The 17,728-nt window shown below is 37.2% G+C and overlaps 1 protein-coding gene across 2 annotated transcripts in view; it reads right to left on the reverse strand.

The window, feature by feature from the left end:
• Positions 1-2,532: 2,532 nt before the first annotated feature.
• Positions 2,533-17,728, reverse strand: part of LOC131363465 (nucleoprotein TPR-like) — a 15,702-nt gene continuing 506 nt past the window's right edge. Inside the window, exons 2-22 of one of the 2 annotated variants that reach the window (XM_058406019.1) lie at positions 17,041-17,118; positions 16,844-16,909; positions 16,206-16,357; positions 15,482-15,566; positions 15,045-15,186; positions 14,114-14,453; positions 13,189-13,276; positions 11,469-11,567; positions 10,481-10,534; positions 9,904-9,972; positions 9,705-9,785; positions 9,510-9,619; positions 8,939-9,419; positions 8,070-8,153; positions 5,662-7,416; positions 5,390-5,537; positions 5,194-5,311; positions 4,419-4,578; positions 3,662-3,763; positions 3,464-3,541; positions 2,533-3,280 (exon numbers count right to left, since the gene is read on the reverse strand). In XM_058406019.1, coding sequence (XP_058262002.1) covers positions 3,104-3,280; positions 3,464-3,541; positions 3,662-3,763; positions 4,419-4,578; positions 5,194-5,311; positions 5,390-5,537; positions 5,662-7,416; positions 8,070-8,153; positions 8,939-9,419; positions 9,510-9,619; positions 9,705-9,785; positions 9,904-9,972; positions 10,481-10,534; positions 11,469-11,567; positions 13,189-13,276; positions 14,114-14,453; positions 15,045-15,186; positions 15,482-15,566; positions 16,206-16,357; positions 16,844-16,909; positions 17,041-17,118 — 4,467 coding nt within the window. In that variant the 3' untranslated portion in view covers positions 2,533-3,103. Of the gene's footprint in view, positions 3,281-3,463; positions 3,542-3,661; positions 3,764-4,418; positions 4,579-5,193; positions 5,312-5,389; positions 5,538-5,661; positions 7,420-8,069; positions 8,154-8,938; positions 9,420-9,509; positions 9,620-9,704; positions 9,786-9,903; positions 9,973-10,480; positions 10,535-11,468; positions 11,568-13,188; positions 13,277-14,113; positions 14,454-15,044; positions 15,187-15,481; positions 15,567-16,205; positions 16,358-16,843; positions 16,910-17,040; positions 17,119-17,728 lie in introns of both variants that reach the window. The other variant, XM_058406008.1, reaches the window with a different exon arrangement.

A 17,728-nucleotide genomic window follows, 5' to 3' on the forward strand; every position in this document is an offset into this window, starting at 1 on the left:
GGTCTATATGAAGTAATTATAAAATAATAATCAAGGTATGTGTGTGCATTCACATTTGCATTTTTCCTCCTTTCTGGTAGGTTTTATTATAACAAGGCTGAATCAAGGCCGTATTGGTAAGTTTCATATCAGGACACCTCTAAAAACCACCTCTGATCATTTCTACATGCATTTCATTTAATTACAGTCCCCTGTAGAAGTATTGGAAATGTATTGGAATCAGGACACTTCACTGAAGATATTTGGGTTCGAGATCAAATGGTTTCCTGTTAGTTACATCAAAAGTATGTAAATGCATGTGGGCAACCATATAGGCAGGTAGACTTGTGTGTAGGTAGGTACATTGGTTAGGAAGGAAGAAAGAAAGGAAGTAAGGACAGATGGAAGAAAGAAGTTGTCTACAGAGTAGATACACTGGTACAATTCCCAGCATATCGTGCCTCATTATTTAAAAGAAAGTGGGCAGTCAGATAGAAAAGTGATATAAATACACGAGTATCCAAGTTTAACTCTATGACCAGAGGACAGCATGCAAGAAAAGACCAGCACCAGTCACCCACACAAAGTATGTACTGTATGGTACCAGTGTTGGCATACCCACAATTTAGCATGCTCTAATTACATATTACTTTTAGGTTCCTAGGTCATTATTCAAAAGAAGAGATGAATTAACCTAATAAAATTTAGCCAAATACAAAATACCTGCAAAAACAGTGGTTTCTGTGAATAGAATCTAAAGAATGTGAAAGAGAATACAGAAAACAGACAGCAGCATGGACGTGAAACAGCTGGACGTTCAACAAAACTAGATAGTCTCCTTTATTCCACTCAGAGGAATGCACAAGGCCACTGTGCGACTAGAATGAGAGAAACCTAAGCAGTAATAAAACAGATTGTAATACAAAATATATGAGCATTGTTATTGAATTTGTATGTCCACCTTATATGAAATAAATTAGTGATAAATACATCTGTAATTTAAATAGTATACTTTAACAAAATTTCAGATAGCTCTATGAACAGAATTGAAATAATTAAATAAATCTCTATATAGCTTACTGAGATATTTAAACCAAGGTCTTACAAGATCAACGTTTTTTTTTTTAGCCCATGCCTACCATATCTCTCACAGTACAAAATCTCTCACGTGGCAAAACAAAACTGTACATTACAAAGCAATGTAGAAATACACAATACATATTTGGACATACAGCATACCATAGTCGAATGAATACAATAGATCCCTGTTAAAATAGCAGGAGTTTGTGGGGTAAAAATACGAAACCAACCAAACCTTGTTCGACCTTCTGAATTTACATATAAGTTCAAAAAATAAAGTTTAATTCATACATTTCATTAAAAATAGGAAAAATATTCGACCTAGTTGCATAATTGTGCACACCATTTTATCATTAGAAATGTGCCTGTTCCGAATGAACAAAAGAAATTATACAGCTGTTATCACACATCTGTCACCAGTGATTAAAGCTAAATAAAAGATAAACTGTTTGTTGGATTTTCTTCACATCTTGTTGGTTTCATTTGACTATTGAAGCCATGGTCCCCGAAGAGCTTAGAAAGCATGCATGATACCTCATTGATCAGGGGGTGGGGGCTTTACTACAGAACACAATAAAGGCCATCATTAACAAATGGAAAAAATGGAGCACCATAGTGACATCACCAAGAACAAGACATCCCTCCAAAAAAGTATAAAAGGACAAGATATAAAGAGAGAGAGAGACAGAGACAGAGAGAGAGAGAGAGAGAGAGAGAGAGAGAACCAGAGACGCTGCTGAGAGACCTACAGCAACATTAAGGAAGCTGCAGCACTGACAGAACTGCTGCAGAATATCTGACAAGTACTGATTATTTTCTGCATTTTCTTCAACATTTCTCACATTTTTCACATATCTGAGCTATAGGGGTTGGATGGACAACCACCCCAAACCATGTGAAAAATGTATTATGGTCTAATGAAATTCTATAAGGTATATTTGGTTTAAGGAAAAAAAAAAAAAAAACAACAACAACAAAAACACCATCACCAAACACCATCATACCTATGAAACAGCTTGGTGTTGGCAGCATCATGCTTTTCATCAGCAACTGGGGCTGTTTTCAAAGTGAAAAAAATCATGAAAAACTACAAATACCACTCAGAGTGTAAACCCATCAGGTGTCTGCTAGTAAGCTAAAGATGAACAGGAATTTCACATTTCAGCATGACCCAAAGTAAACATCCAAATCAGCACAGGAATCACTTCATCAAACGATCAGTGTTTCTGCCTGGCCAGACCCCAGACCTGAATCCATTTAAACATTTGTGTGGTGAAGGAGCCTGAAGCAGGAAATGCTCTTAGTTTGATGGGTCTAGAATCTTTCTTAAAAAAAAAAAAAAAAAAAAAAAATATAATAATTTAAAAAACTACAACAATAATAATAAAAATAATAATAATAAATAAAAATACCAAAAAAAATCAAAATAAAAAACTACAATAATAATAATAATAATAAATAATATATAGCCAAGTCAAAATGCACCATGCTGAAAGACTCTTATCCAAAAATACTGAATGGTGTAATAACAGCACTAGCTCTAGTAAGATGGAGTTCAAAAGTGCATCAACAGTGTTCATTTAGGGGGTGTGCAACAAGGTTAACTAGGTTTATTTTTTTCCCCTGATTTCAGTTTTCTACTTCTTATACATCATTAAATGTTTAATCATTTTTATACGTTGTAATTTCACTTCAAGTACAGAAAATGTCTGACATTATTAATCTTTTTTTAATCACAAAGTCCTGACATCTTAACAGGGGATGATACTGCAGGTAAATAATACTACAGCGTCATCTTACTGAGAGGTAAATCCCAGGAAAAAAAAAACATTTTAGTTTTGTTGCAAGGTCTCGACTACAACAGTGAACTAACTAAAGATCTTGAAAGCTTTGTACAAAAAAGGCTGTCTAATCTCATCATTTGCACTGATCATTAGCTCCTCAAAACTACATTATGGGTATCCTAGTAAAAATCTAATGCATTACAAATATGTTGGAAAAATTAAGTAGAGCATGATATTTGTCAGCTTTTAAATAGTGCAGGCTAAGAGGAACCAACCAGTGGCATAGTTGGCATCTTTTTCTTTATAGACTCTTCTAAGGCTTCATATACAAGTCTCAGATTCTCCTTAAGTTGTGAAATTTGTTGTTCTGCCGTCTCCTTGACCAAGTTGAGTTCGGTCTGTATTTCATGTAATCTCTCTAATGCAACCTTCTGATCCTGCAAAAGAAGTAATACAAATAAAAAAAAGGATATGAGAATCGAAAAACCTCGAAAAATAAAGCAGTTACAGAAGATGAATGAATAAAAGCACATTAACAGCAATGATCTATCATTTGAATATTCATGATAAAACTCTCATGATTCATCCTATGGTTTGGATAAGCTCCTTAATGTACTTACCATTTTGGCAGCATAGAGTTCATTTTTTAAAGTGTCAATTTCCTGTTCCTGACAGGACTCTTTTACCCGGAGCTTAATCTGAGAATGGACGGATAAATATTATAAATACCAATCTAAATAAAGTGACCACTGATTAACATTATTTTCAGAAATCTAAAATAAATTAATAAACAACATTAAATAATGTTGTGCACTAACCATTAGTTCATATTGTTCCCCATCATGAACCAGCTGACTACAACCATCCTTTGCCACTGTTGACAGTCTTATGATCTCATTAGCAAGGTGATTTTTTAGCTCCTATACAACAGGCAAACATACAGTTTAACATCTGTTCATCAACACACAGGATTATACATATATACATACAAAAAGACACTGATCAGGCATAACATTGTAAGCACTGAGAGTTGAAGTGAAGAACACTGATTATCTCCTCATCATGGCACCTGTTAGTGGGTGGGATATATTAGGCAGCAAGTGAACATTTTGTCCTCAGAGTTGATGTGTTAGAAGCAGGAAAAATGGCCAAGCATAAGGATTTGAGCGAGTTTGACGAAGGGCCAAATTGTGATGGCTAGACGAGTGGATCAGAGCATCTCCAAAACTGCAGCTCTTGTGGAGGTGTTCCCGGTCTGCAGTGGTCAGTATCTACCAAAAGTGGTCCAAGGAAGGAACAGTGGTGAACCGGCAACAGGGTCATGGGCGGCCAAGGCTCACTGATGCATGTGGAGAGTAAAGGCCGGACTGTGTGATTCGATCCAACAGACGAGCTACTGTTGCTCAAATTGCTACAGATGTTAATGCTGGTTCTGATAGAAAGGTGTCAGAATACACAGTGCATGACTGGTCAGGGCTGTTTTGAGAGCAATAGACCAAGACCAATATTCGGCAGATGGTCGTAATGTTATGCCTGATTGGTGTAAATTTAGATAGACAGACAGATCAGCATTACCTGGTTGTAAACACTAAGTGCTAGGTTCTGGCACTGGTACTGCTGTAGAGTATTTCTCTCTGCTTGCAGAGCTTCAGTGAGGTGCACATTCTCCAGACATTTGTGGGTATACTGCTCAGACAATGCATCCAGCTCCCTCTGAACTGCTGACAACTCCTCACTTAAACACATCCACAGAAATGTTTTCTCTTTTAAAGATTAGTTGGGCACTGACTAAAATTCTTACATATGAGACTCCAAGTTTCTGTTGCTTATATACATATATAGCCAAAAATTTTGGGACACCCCTCCAAATCATTTAATTCAGGTGTTGTTTTTCAGTTTCTTCCTGTTTCAACATGACTGCACACTAGTGCACAAAGCAAAGTTCATGAAGACAGCTTGGTGTGGAGGAACTTGACCTGAACCCGATAGAACACCTTTGGGATGAATTAGAGTGGAGACTATATTATATATATATATATATTATATATATAATTTATATATATATATATATATATATATATATATATATATATATATATATATATATATATATATATATATATATATATATATATATATATATATAAATTATATATATAAAATATAAAATGGTGTGTGTGTGTATATATATATATATATATATATATATATATATATATATATATATATATATATATATATATATACGTATATACATATATATATATCAAAATTTGATTTGCTTATTTGATTATAAGCATGGTATTATATAATATTACTGGCTGCTACCAAATTTATGAATGACATTTACCTGTGATTTTTTAATATAACATCAACATTCATGTCATCATTATAGGTCTTCTCCTGACATGCCTTCTGTATCATTTTCTCCAGCTCTGCTCTATGGGTTCTCTTCATGGCTTCAATAACTAAAGACGGTCACAAGGTCAGTTACTCACAAAATCAGATTTAGTAATTAACATATCTACACAAATAATAGCACATACCAGTGAGACAGGCAGACACCTCTTCAGTTAGAAGTCTTTCTTTATCCTCCTGAAACAATTCCTGCTCTTGCTTGTGTTTGAGGAGCAGGACCTCTGTGGCTTTCCTATGAGACTCCTTCAACAAGGTAATGTTCTGTTCAAATAAAGCCTTAGGAGAAAGAACAAATCAAAATATCACATTAGTTAGGTTAAATAGGATTAACTGTTTAAAATATTTATGATGCAGTAGGGGGTTGATAAAATAGTAGAGTAACCATCAAGCAACCATCTACCTTCAGTCTCTCCTTATCCATAGCATGTTGCTGCTGTAAAGACATCAGTCTTTCGGATAACAGGTGCTCCAGCTCCTTAATATGACTTTTCAAACGGGTAATGGTTTCTTTCTCAGTGTCTTCATTGACCTCAGGATTTTCATTAACAGCCATCTTGTTCTGTTCCATGCTCATCTCTTGGATTTCAGTTTGTATTGCTACAGATTTTTGCATAATTTCAGACTGACTCAGCTTCTCTACCAAACAAGCAGCCATGATGTCCATGACTACACTGATCACCGGATAGTACACATTTGTTTTATTACAAATATGACTTTTTAGATATGAATTTATCGCCTCACAAAAATGTCCATTATTGGCAAATGATTCTAATTTAGATGTTACATGATCAATCAGAATCAATCTCTGCTCCATGTGCTCTTTTAGACCTTCCCACATTGCATCCTTTTGCTCCTTTTCCATTTTTCCATTATTTAAACCAACAATGTACGTGTTAGTTGAAGATGTATTGCCCGAATATTCTGAATTGCTGCTCAGGGTCAGTGGGTTACTATTCGTACTTTTGTAAAGGCTGAGGGCTGAAAAGTACATTTTAACTTCATTTAGTTTCATCTCTGCACTCTGTAGCAGACAGGCAGCTTCCTCGTTCTTAATGTTATTAGAGGTAGTGCTCTTTAAGGTGTTCACAAAGCTTTTCCAAATGTTATTTTCTAACTGTAGTCTGCTTAACACTTTGGGGTTCATCTGTACAGCCTCAGACTCTGAGACAGAATCAGTCATCTTATTTCCAGCTAGTTGAGTGATGACTTCTAAAAACAAACTAAACAAACTGGACCTCTTCTCTAGCTCTGCTGCAAGTGTTTCTATTCTGTTCCAATGCTGCTGGTCTTGTGTATGTGTCAGTCCTTCAGACAGGGGTATATTAGATTCCAACTCGCTTTCCAACATCTTGTCATACTCCATTACCTTCTGAGCATTCTCAGTCTCCGATTTCACAAGAAGTGTGTTCTTGGTCTGCAGGTCCTTGCAAGTCAGAGTTGAAAGCCATTGTTGGTTCCCCAGCTCAGAGACTTTGAACTCCAGCACCTGCACACACTTGCGGAGTCTGTCAATTATTTCTGGAAATGTTACTTTGTTTTCACTGTCCACAGTTAAAAATCCCAGACCTCTGAGTGTAGCCTCTTTCAGCTCTAGAGTTTGATGAGTGTCTTTTAAATTGTCCTCCATTTCTTCTAGCTGGGCCTTTGCCTCCTGGAGTTTCCCACAGCTCCTGGCCAGTTCCAATTCCAAACATTCAACAACAGACTCCAGTTCTGGCTGGTGGCCATTTGGTTGGTAGATAGTTTCTGCCTTAAGCCTGTCTATCTCTCGGTCTGCTTCAGCTAGCTGGTTTAACAGTTCTTGATTCCGCTGGTTAAGGTCCTCATTTTGTTTCATCAGGAACTCAACTTTCTGAGATAACAGCTTTACCATAGCTTGATCTGATTCATTATCTTCACTGTTAATGGGTTTGTCAGAAGTAATTCCGTCATGCAGAAGATAGCGTTCTCCCTTTCGTTTAGGTTCATTTGTGAATTCACTACTGGACTGGGATAAAAGTTGAAGGTCCAGGAGGTCATTGATCTGTTGTCTTCTTAGATCTTTCAAATGAACAAGCCCTGTGGTCTCTTGGTACTTGTCAGTCAGAGTGTGGTTTTCTTTATTTGAACCTATTTTCTGAGGTTCCCATCCTGTTCCCAAGTCACATGTTGGCACCTGCTTCAATGAGAAATAAAATAATTGGTCATGTCAGTTCATGTTAATGTAACAATTTCAAAATGCTCTCTCAAGGATATTAGATTAAACAATCTACACAAACACTAACAGCAAAAACGTTTTTGAAGACCTGACTGTCACACCCATGTGTGTGCTGTTCCCAAATTTTTGCTGCACAGTTGGATGCATATTGTTTAGGAGGTCTTTGTATGCTGTAGTATGCTTTATATGCATTACAATTCCCCGTCTCTGGAACTAAAGGGCTTACCTCAAACACATTCCAGAATGACCATTTGCCTAGCCACAAAGCAAGGTCTATAAAGGCATGGTTTACCAAGGTTGAAGTAGAAAAATTTAAGTGGCCTGCACAAGCCTTTATCTCAACCCCACAAAACAAATTTTGGAATGAACTGGAACAGTGACACCAGCCCAGGCCTCTTGGCATCCAGGCATCCAGGCCTGAACTCCCTAAAGCTTGTGAGTCTGACTGGACATATCCCACAGCCATGCTCCAAAATTTAGTGGAAACCTTCTCCAAAGAGCGCATTTTATTTTAACAGCAAGGTTTCCAAAAACCGTTGGAATATAGTTTTCCTTTCCCATATAGTGTTTTTAAATAACATGAATTTGACAATAGTGAATTATAATCTTACCACCAAACTCCTGTCTGTACCATGTTCATGATCTTGTGAGTAGTCCTGATTAGGCGACTCTGACTGGATAATCAGTTCCTCAACCTGATGTTCAAAACAGACAAAACATGCATTTCCTCAAAATACACTTTGAGCAGATTAATTAACATATCAGTGCAATAGCAAGATACACAGCAAAAAGCTTGATACAGTTATTAGCCATCAGAGAGAATAACAAAAAATCTCTACTACAGACATTTAACTATTTATGTATATACATGCATGGTTATATACTATATTGCCAAAAGTGTTGTTTTTCAGGGGTTGGGCTTGGCACCTTACTTCCAGTAAAAGGAACTCTTAATGTTTCAGCATAACAAAACATTTAGGACAATTTTCATGCTCCCAACTTTGTGGGAACATTTTCCTGTTCCAACATGACTGTGCACCAGTGCAGAAAGCAAGGTCCATAAAGACAGATTGGTGTGGAGGAACGTGACTGGCCTCAACCCAATAGAACACCTTTGGGATGAATTAGAGCGGAGACTGCAAGCCAGACCTTCCCGTACAACATCATTGTCTGACCACACAAATATGCTTCTAGATGAATGGTCAAAAATTCCCACAAACACACCCCTAAACCTCGTGGAAAGCCTCCCCAGAAAAGTTGAAGCTGTTATAGCTGCAAAGGGTGGGCCAACCCCATATTAAATTCATGTGCATGTAAAGACAGAAAGTCCTAGTTTTAGAATGGTATACAGTCTGTATGTATAACATGTATGTGTATATGTATGTATGTATAAGTAACTCATTTACATCATTTAAAATTATTTACTGAACATAATTCAAGGCCTCAGCACAGTCTTCCAATAAAACACATCTCCACTCACCCTCTTCCTGTAATGTTCTAGAAGTTTCTTCTGTTCAAAACAGTCCTGGCTCTGGCATACTGGGTAAAGTTGCACTCTCTTCTCCTCTCTGACAGCCATCTGCTCCACCTGCTGCCAATATTCTTCAATCTCCCTCATTCTCTCTTGCTGCTGATTCTCCTGTGCAGAGCTGTTCATCTCATCTAAGGGGGATACTGAAGACCCCATCACAATGGCATACTTTTGCCTGCGCTCCTCTCTTCCCCTTCGCCTGTTGATGCCCTGCTCTCCATACTGCACTTCCCTCTCTTGTTCTCTGGTACCTTCCTGGGTTAACATGTCAGTCCAGCTGGATTTTTTAGGGTGGCTTTGGCGCCTACAGATCTCAGACCTCCGGTTTGTACAGCACTCGTCATTGAGAGGGCAAGACAAAGACATGGATTCTTGGGTAACATCTGGCCCACAGCGAGGACCCACTCTAGACGGCCAGTTATCTGGAATGCTGAACAAAATTAAAGTGGATTGAATGCTTTCTGGTGCTGAAGTCTGCAATTTAACAGATGTTCTCTCTGACTTGTTTATGTGCATTCACCTGGCAACATCTGGTGCAGTCTGATCCTGAATATTCTTTGTAAGAGCCTGGATCCAGTTTTGTCGCATCCCAGCAGTCATAGTGTAGATCTTGTAGACCATTCTATGAGTCTAGGTGGGACAATTATTATTTAATAATCTATAAAAAATTGTTTCTAATAATATAAAATGCCTAATTATAAATCATTTGGCATACCCTTATTTCGAAGGCAAAGTTCCTCTGATCATGAAGCTCACTCACTCTGTGACAGGTAGTCAGGTCAATTTCTCCTACCAACTGTGAGGCCATAAAAGAAAAACCATTTTATTAAAACAATCTCTGAATATTCTGAAACTACTATGCATACACAGTGAACTTGTTGTGATGTGATAGAAAAGAAAATCTGTGAACATACCTCCTCTGCTTCAGAGTCAAAGTAATAACGTAGGCTATGAGCAGACAGGACAAACCAGTACTTCCTCCACTGAAGATAAACATCAGCAGATAGGTTTAAGCGATTGTATCATCATATAAAACATATCGTACATACTATTATTATTTATATTATTTTCCTCAAATAGCACCACTCTAAAAGCATATGAATAAGATCAATTATTCAAGTCAAACAGAATATAGCTTCATCCATTACAGTACTCTTGAAACCAGATTAGATTTCTAAGATTAATAAACCAGTACTTGGTTTTGTTTGGTTTCACAAATAGGAAACGGAACACGATTAACCAGGGATTATTTATACTGGACCTTCATACTAGGTAACAAACAAACAAACAAAAAACCACACATCGTCCTTGAAAAATTTTCAGATAGGAAAAAAATCCCAGTGATATAATGATATTCATTTCATAACCCTATTTCCTCACATATTAGTTATATGCAAGTATATCCACTATAGTTAGTGTTTTTTAAAATACTTTATTATAAGGAGATTCCATCAGGAAATCAAATAAGAGGCCAAAATTCCAAGTACTCACCTGATCGTGGTCATCCATGAAGAGCCACCCTTTTTTGAAGTTCAAAAGGTCTGGCTGTAAAAGCAATTAATTTAACATGGGCTTTAGCAAAGCACATTCCATTATACATTATCATTTGTCTGGTAAAAAATCGCTGAGATTCAGAGTGAACTAGGACATTAACAAAGGTTGGACAGTGAAACTGAAACACTGGCTAATAGTGATTTACACCTGTGTATGCTTGACCCTGTGGTCAATTCATTGATTTCACAGTCCATAAGTAAGAACATAGGGTGAGGGCTGAATTATCAGAGCAATTGCACAGCTGTACATAAAATACTGCAATCCACACAACATAATGGAAGACAAAGTCCTAAAGAAGACAAATTGTTGGTGTGTGCCTTGCTGGAGCATCTGTGACCAGGACAGTGTGTCTTTGTGGTGTATCCAGAGCCATGGTATCTAGAATAATGTCAGGATACCGCCACAAAGGAAGAACCACATCCAACAGGAGTAACTGTCGATGCAAGAGGAAGCTGACTGAAAGGGCTGTCCAGATAATAACCTGGATTGTATCCAGAAAACATAAAATTACAGCTTCCTAACTCGCTACAGAATTACATGCATGCCTTGACTCTACTGTTTTCATCCAAACTGCTCTTCAGGAGCTCCACAGGGTCACTATTCACAATCAGCCTGCAATAGCCAAACCTTTGGTCACAATGTGAAACATCTATTGTCCTCTGATGAGTCCATCTTCACCGTCTTTCCCGCATTCATGAAAGTTACATTGTAAAGAAGCCTCAAAGCAGCTCATGACCCAAACTGCTGCATGCTCAGAGTGAAGCATGGAGTTGGATCAGTGATGGTTTTGGGCTACAATATAATGCCATTCCCTATTGGGTGCAAAAGGAGGCCCAACACCATACTAATAAATTATTGTGGTCTTAAGCCAAGTGTTTCAGTATCATTGTCCAAACCCTATGTCTACATCAATACACTCACTTACCGTCATGGCAAACTCTGAAGATTTGACTTCTAATGTCTGCAATCTTCTCAGTGTAGCATTGTTGCATTCTGGTGATTCCAGCAGTCCTATTGACTTCTCCTGCACAACAAATATATATTTATATACACTCAGAAATTAATTATATATCATCAATGATGAATTGAATGAGTCATGATTCAATAACAAAACTATACGGACTGTTTTTCCTAGTTCAGTTACAATTAGCCATGCACAAAAAAAATTCTCTTTTCCTCATGGGGCCTAGCCCTTTCCTCATTTCTTCAATTCCCAAAGTCCCTACAGCACCTAAAATAGACACAAAGGACACAAGCTGCCTTTCCAGCCTGATATACTTTAGAGTAGGTAACAAATGCATTCTAATTTAGAACAACCAAAAATAAATAAATAAACAAACAGATAAATAAATAGATAAACAAACAAACGCAAAGTAAGTAGCAACAAATCTAGAAACAGTGTAATGGGGAAAAAATGACCAGCATTTTCTTTTTTAAAATAAATCACATGACAAAAGGCATACACTGTACCAAATCGCTGAAGTTTCAAAAAAGGTTGTTTTAGACTTCCTCATATGCCGATTTTTCCACACACACCCCCCATCACTTGTGTTATGTAACTGTGATGAGTGAAAATGAAACTCTCAGTATGAGTAAACTCGGAATCCAGCATAAATAAAAACGTAGACGACCTATGAGCAACGGAACAGACAAAATATTCCTGATGTTATCATAAAGAGGGGGAAATGAAAAACAAAACCAAAAAAAAAAAAACATGGTGAAATGCCTGGAATTCCCATGCGTAATGGTGTAAAGTGAATTATCTTCCACTCAAAAACAACAAAAGATGTTCAAGTATCGGCATCGCCTTAGGCAAGACGACTCATCGCAGTCTTACAAAATACATGCCAGCCTAATTAAGGGTCTGTTGATGTGGATGACGCTAGCAATCGACAACAGTACTTACATACATGCAAACTTGCACATCAATGGCTTCCTACTATCAAATCACAGTATGCTTCTTCCCTACACACACCTGGTCTGGGGAGTCTTTGCCCCAGGACAAACTGCTCATAAACCAGCTGTGCTTTGGTTTCAGCACCGCAAAGCAAAATGACTCAAGTTCAGCTAGACTGAAGAGGTGATGATTTGATATTGACATGTGATTATAGGGTGTGTAAAGGACAGCGGAGGCCCTTAAGTGTAACCGATGTTTAGACAACAGTTTATATATTTCTAACACAAATACATGCAGAATGAAACCTGTATAAAACCTGTTGAAACAGTGCGGTCACTAAGCCATAATTCATATGTCCTTCATTCATAAGTAGACATTCAGTTTGTCTTTTACAAGAATAATTTCTTTTTTTTGGTTAAAAATTGCCACAAAACAATGAAAAATACTAGGTTATCAGAATTGAGCTCATAAGTAAATGTGCTGTTCCCCTGTGCTGAATTTGCACTTCACTCCTCAGCTTTCTTTGTCCTTGTATAGTAATTAACACAGGTTAATCGATTGTTAATTCGATTTGGTTAATTAACCTGCACACCATGGTACAGTTGGACCCACCAATTATAGCAGTTATATTTAAAATATAAAATAACATCGTAGTCACATGATATCAGTCGCTGGTTTGTGTACAGAAAGGTTTACAAACAATAATCAGACTTAAGTCTGAGACTTGATTTCAAAAACATCACATTACCATGTAGCCCGTGTGACTCCTGCTGCACTGTGTACACATTTTACACTGTTCTTCATTTTCATTAGTCCAGCAGTCATCCTCAGTCATGCTGTGAGACAAGCAAAAAGTCACAAAGCCACAAAATAACTCATCACTAATCATATGAAAACTCATCATGTGTGACCAAACTGCTTTTTCAGGTTGGCCTTTTGACGGTAATAGGCCAAAGCATGAAGTATCGTGTAAAAGTTTGGGAGTTTTCATGTGGATACATGAAGCTGAATATATTTCAAAGAATTTCTATTGAAGGAATGAAACAATATGCTCTGGTTGGTGAAACATGTTACAGTAAATTGGGTATCTGGCGTATTAAGTTCAGTCTTTTTGTATTTATGTGGAAAAATGCAAATATGTAAACTCTCACTTTTGTGGCCCCTGAGATGGAAATGGGATAATATATTTCATTTTTATTTATTTATTTTTAAAACATGACTAATGATTTATTGGCTCAGGTTATCAATTTCATTTGGTGCATCTAAGCAAAACAGCACCTGCTCCCTGACCACACCCTGACCGGTGAGGACCCCTTCTTTTCTAGTTTCCAATTACATTTTATTCATTATAGACTGATAATGGCCAAATTTAGTGACCCAGGCTTAAATTTACCAGCTTTTGCAGATTAGCCCTTATTAGATTAAGAGATTTGTAGATTAGGAAATTTGTAAGCAGTCTAGTCTGTTAATGGTGGGGTTTGATCTGGTGCTATAGTGCAAGTACAACTTTGTAACTGCATCAAAGCCATCTGCTGTCCATTGCTCAAAAAACTGTCTTTACTTTCAGACTTAAGCTTGGACCATTAAGCACACAGACATATGAATAACAAGAATATTCACTTAAATAGCTCTGCATAAATTTCTTTAAGCATTGTTGCATTCAGGAAGTTTACCTGTCCTTGATCAAGCAAGAATCCTTGCCGTCCTTATCTTGTTGTGTTCCGAATTGGAGATTTCCTTGTGCCATATACTTTGCTAATGATGAGGCCTTAGGACGTTTTTTAGCACAGCTCTCTGCATCATCATCATCATCTTGCCAACAACGAGAATTTGAAGCACTTCTGTTGAGTGGCAAGTCAGATGAAGACAGGTCACGAGTTACAGCTTTCCTTGCCCCAGGGTTGTGGAGAGGGGTCAGTTGATGCTCAAAGGGCAACTGGACTGATCCAATGTCAGCTTGGTGTGTGTCTACATTGTGGGTCTCCTGCTTAATGTCCAGAGTCTTCAAGTTTCCTATGGAGAAAGAGGTCTTGGACTTACATCATATAAAAAGAAATGTACATATTGACCATGCGACACACAAAATATGATAGCTTGTAATTTTCATTCAGATCCCCGTATACAAGTTCAATATACATTTTATCAGGGTTATGTAGTAAATCCTACTCTTGTATAAACATGGCATGGCAAGAGCCAATATGTGACCCACAATCAAAACAGCATCTGTAAAGAGCAGTCTGTTACAGGTGTTTCCTATATGCCACGCTCCATAAAGAAGATCCTCAGAGGCGGATCTGGCCCCGAATTTCTCTAATGAGAAGCCCTGGAGGAAGGCTTTCTTCTTGTCGAAATCACATCCTGTCTGGCTTTCTAGGAGACTGCCTTGATGATGAGTGGGAAGGTGCTATCTGGTACCATTTTGTAAAATAACATTCAACCCATGATGGATGATGGTTAATTAAACAAGACTAATTAATTTACAATAATGAGGCATGAAAAGAAATGAAGCCAAAAAAAAAACAGTGCTCTGCTTTTGTTTAATTGAAAGTGTTTATTGTAAATACATGTTGCTGGAGGGAAAAAAAAAAAAGAAAAAAAACTTACCAATTCTTTTTTCTGCACACTTGCTTGAGTCGAAGGTGTTCATATCCTCAGTTTCCTCACTTGGGTTACACCGTTCATCTTCTACTGCTTCTATCTTTGCATCTCCAAGGTTATACACAGATTTCATTGTAGATGCTTCCTCCTAAGAAACAGATTAGATTAAACTAGATTAGAGGTCACACTGACATCTAAAGGAAACACAAATAAACCGCTTTTTTTGAGACTAATTATTGCTGAAACAGTGTTGCTCAACTTGCAGTAGGTGATCTATACAATCAGAGCCATAAATAGGTGACAATATTATTGTTGTTGTTTTAGATATCTACAACAGTATATTGGTGGCCAGGTGTGTATAATTCTCTCATCATTTCACACACTGGTAAGCAGAGAAGGGTTTCAGGTCAGTAAGAGGTAATGTAGAAGAACAACTTGTTCACCTGTAAGGGAACAGGCATCCCGCTTCCTTTAATCCTTCGCGTTTGTTCATTGGTCTGTCTGAAAATTAGAAGCTGCTCACACCAACTGTAGAAAGAATCAAACCCAAAAAAGGGTTTCATAAATATTACAACTGTAATAATAATACTGTTCTAGTTTCTAGTTCATTGCCCCCTCTCTGATTTAACCCTTCATAAGGCCAGTCCTTCATACATAACAGGATTATTTCCCCAGAAATCTAATCTAATCTTAAAACTCTCAGTATCAGATATATGCTATTATAAGCCATTTTAAATTATTCGCGTTCCTCCAAGGAAACATAAGTGTGCTACATTTATTCTTCATTTGTTTCTGAGGCCACAAAAATTAGCTGGCACAATAGTCAATGTGCACTAGGAAAATAGTTTATTTTCATTGCTGACACTTTTGTTGCCAACAACACAAATGTACTATGAGGCAAAATGAATGTCTGGTTTAGATCTAAACTATATGGATACAAATATGTGACTGAAATGTAGGGGAAAAAAAATCAATAAAAGTATTTCATTATTTAAAAGATATCTGGAATAAATAATATACTAAGTTAGTAAGATCATTATCCACTTGCTTTCTGTGAACAGCATGTTTATCAGATTGTCACTGCCATCTTAACATAAATTTCTAAATAACAAATGTTCATAAACAGTTAAGCTCTTGCTGTTTGTTCTACTGGAGCTCATCACTGACCCATTGATGATCTCTTTGCTGTCTCCACGGATGTAAATATCTTGGTCTGGAGTGATGATGCACAGTGTGTTTTTCTGTCCTGTTCTGCCCTCTGCGTCAATCACATCACTGCAATGATGCAAGTTCACAGTTCCTTGGGGAATTGTACCGGGCTGAAACAAATATATTTTCCCTTTACAGGCATTCATCTGGCGAACAAAGCAACTTCAAAATGATCCTGAATACAATTCAAGCACCTGAGCAGACAGGGATACAACAGCTTTCATCCTTTTCTGTAATTTGTCCAGAAATAAGTGTGAGATTATTGTAAGGACGAACAAACAAAGTACTCTGATGTGCGCTGTATATACTGGACATAAAGTAAATAAAAATACTTATAGATGGCAAAAACAGACCACTCAGAAGAAGGATTGTCCACCCAGAACCAAGACAGGTAGCCAATAGATGTATAACATCTCTTGATTATAGAAATCTGGGTCAAATATGTGGCAGACGCCACAAGCATGATTCAGCACTAAGCATGGAAGTCGCACATCTGGCTACAACATGCAGAAGATTCTCATAAATCAGCATAACACAGTCAGATCTATTCCAACTCATCTGGTTGGTTGGTCGGTTTGTTTGTTAAAGTCCCTTACCAAGTCATCCAGCGCAAACTCTAGGCAGCCGTGCTCATACAGGATGAAAAAGCGACGCTGCCATTTCTGAGAGCAAACAAAAAGATTTGTTAACAGACTGCTGAGACCCAAAATGAAACAACAAATACATTCAATTCTATGCTGTTTTGTCTACATGCAGCAGCAGCAGACATTCGTGAATAATTATGCTTTGGTACCCGGGACCGCTGCATTGGATTGTCGAAGTCCAGCCCTTCAGGGGCAAGGCAGAGCCAGCTCGCATAGATGGGCTTCACCTGTTAGCATACGAATAGAGAACTCGTAAGAGTTATACAAGGTGTCACAAAAAAATGCAGACTCATAAAAAAACTACTAAACTGAATCTTTCCTTCATACTGGGATGGTACTCATCTCTTTTGTACCTTTCACTTTGTAACTTTAAAACGTGTAAAATGTGGATATAGTGTAGTTGTTTTAAAAAAATAAAAAATAAAAAGCTGTATAATTGGACGTCAATCACCTTTTAGTGTAAAGTTTGAACAATTACTCCTGTCTTGTTGAAACACACATTACTAATGGTCCAAAAGGAAAATAAATTAGGAGTCAAGCAAAAGTACAATCTACAAAAGAGAGTGTCTAAATTTCACAGACTCCATTTTTAGCAACAAATATTATGAAATTATTATTATAAAAATGACTTTTAATCTTATCCTATGACACACTGTGTACAATTATATTATGTATATTTCATTTCCATAGATTTTCTCCACAGATTAGAAATAACCATGCCGAAATACAGAACATGAAATTACAAACATAATCATCACACTTCAGTATTATTTGTTTTAAAAAAACAGGTGCATATAGAAAACTTTGGAATACAAATCAATTTTTTGGCACGAGACC

The sequence above is a fragment of the Hemibagrus wyckioides genome, linkage group LG02, assembly GCF_019097595.1.
Source record: "Hemibagrus wyckioides isolate EC202008001 linkage group LG02, SWU_Hwy_1.0, whole genome shotgun sequence".
Taxonomy (NCBI): Eukaryota; Metazoa; Chordata; class Actinopteri; order Siluriformes; family Bagridae; genus Hemibagrus; species Hemibagrus wyckioides.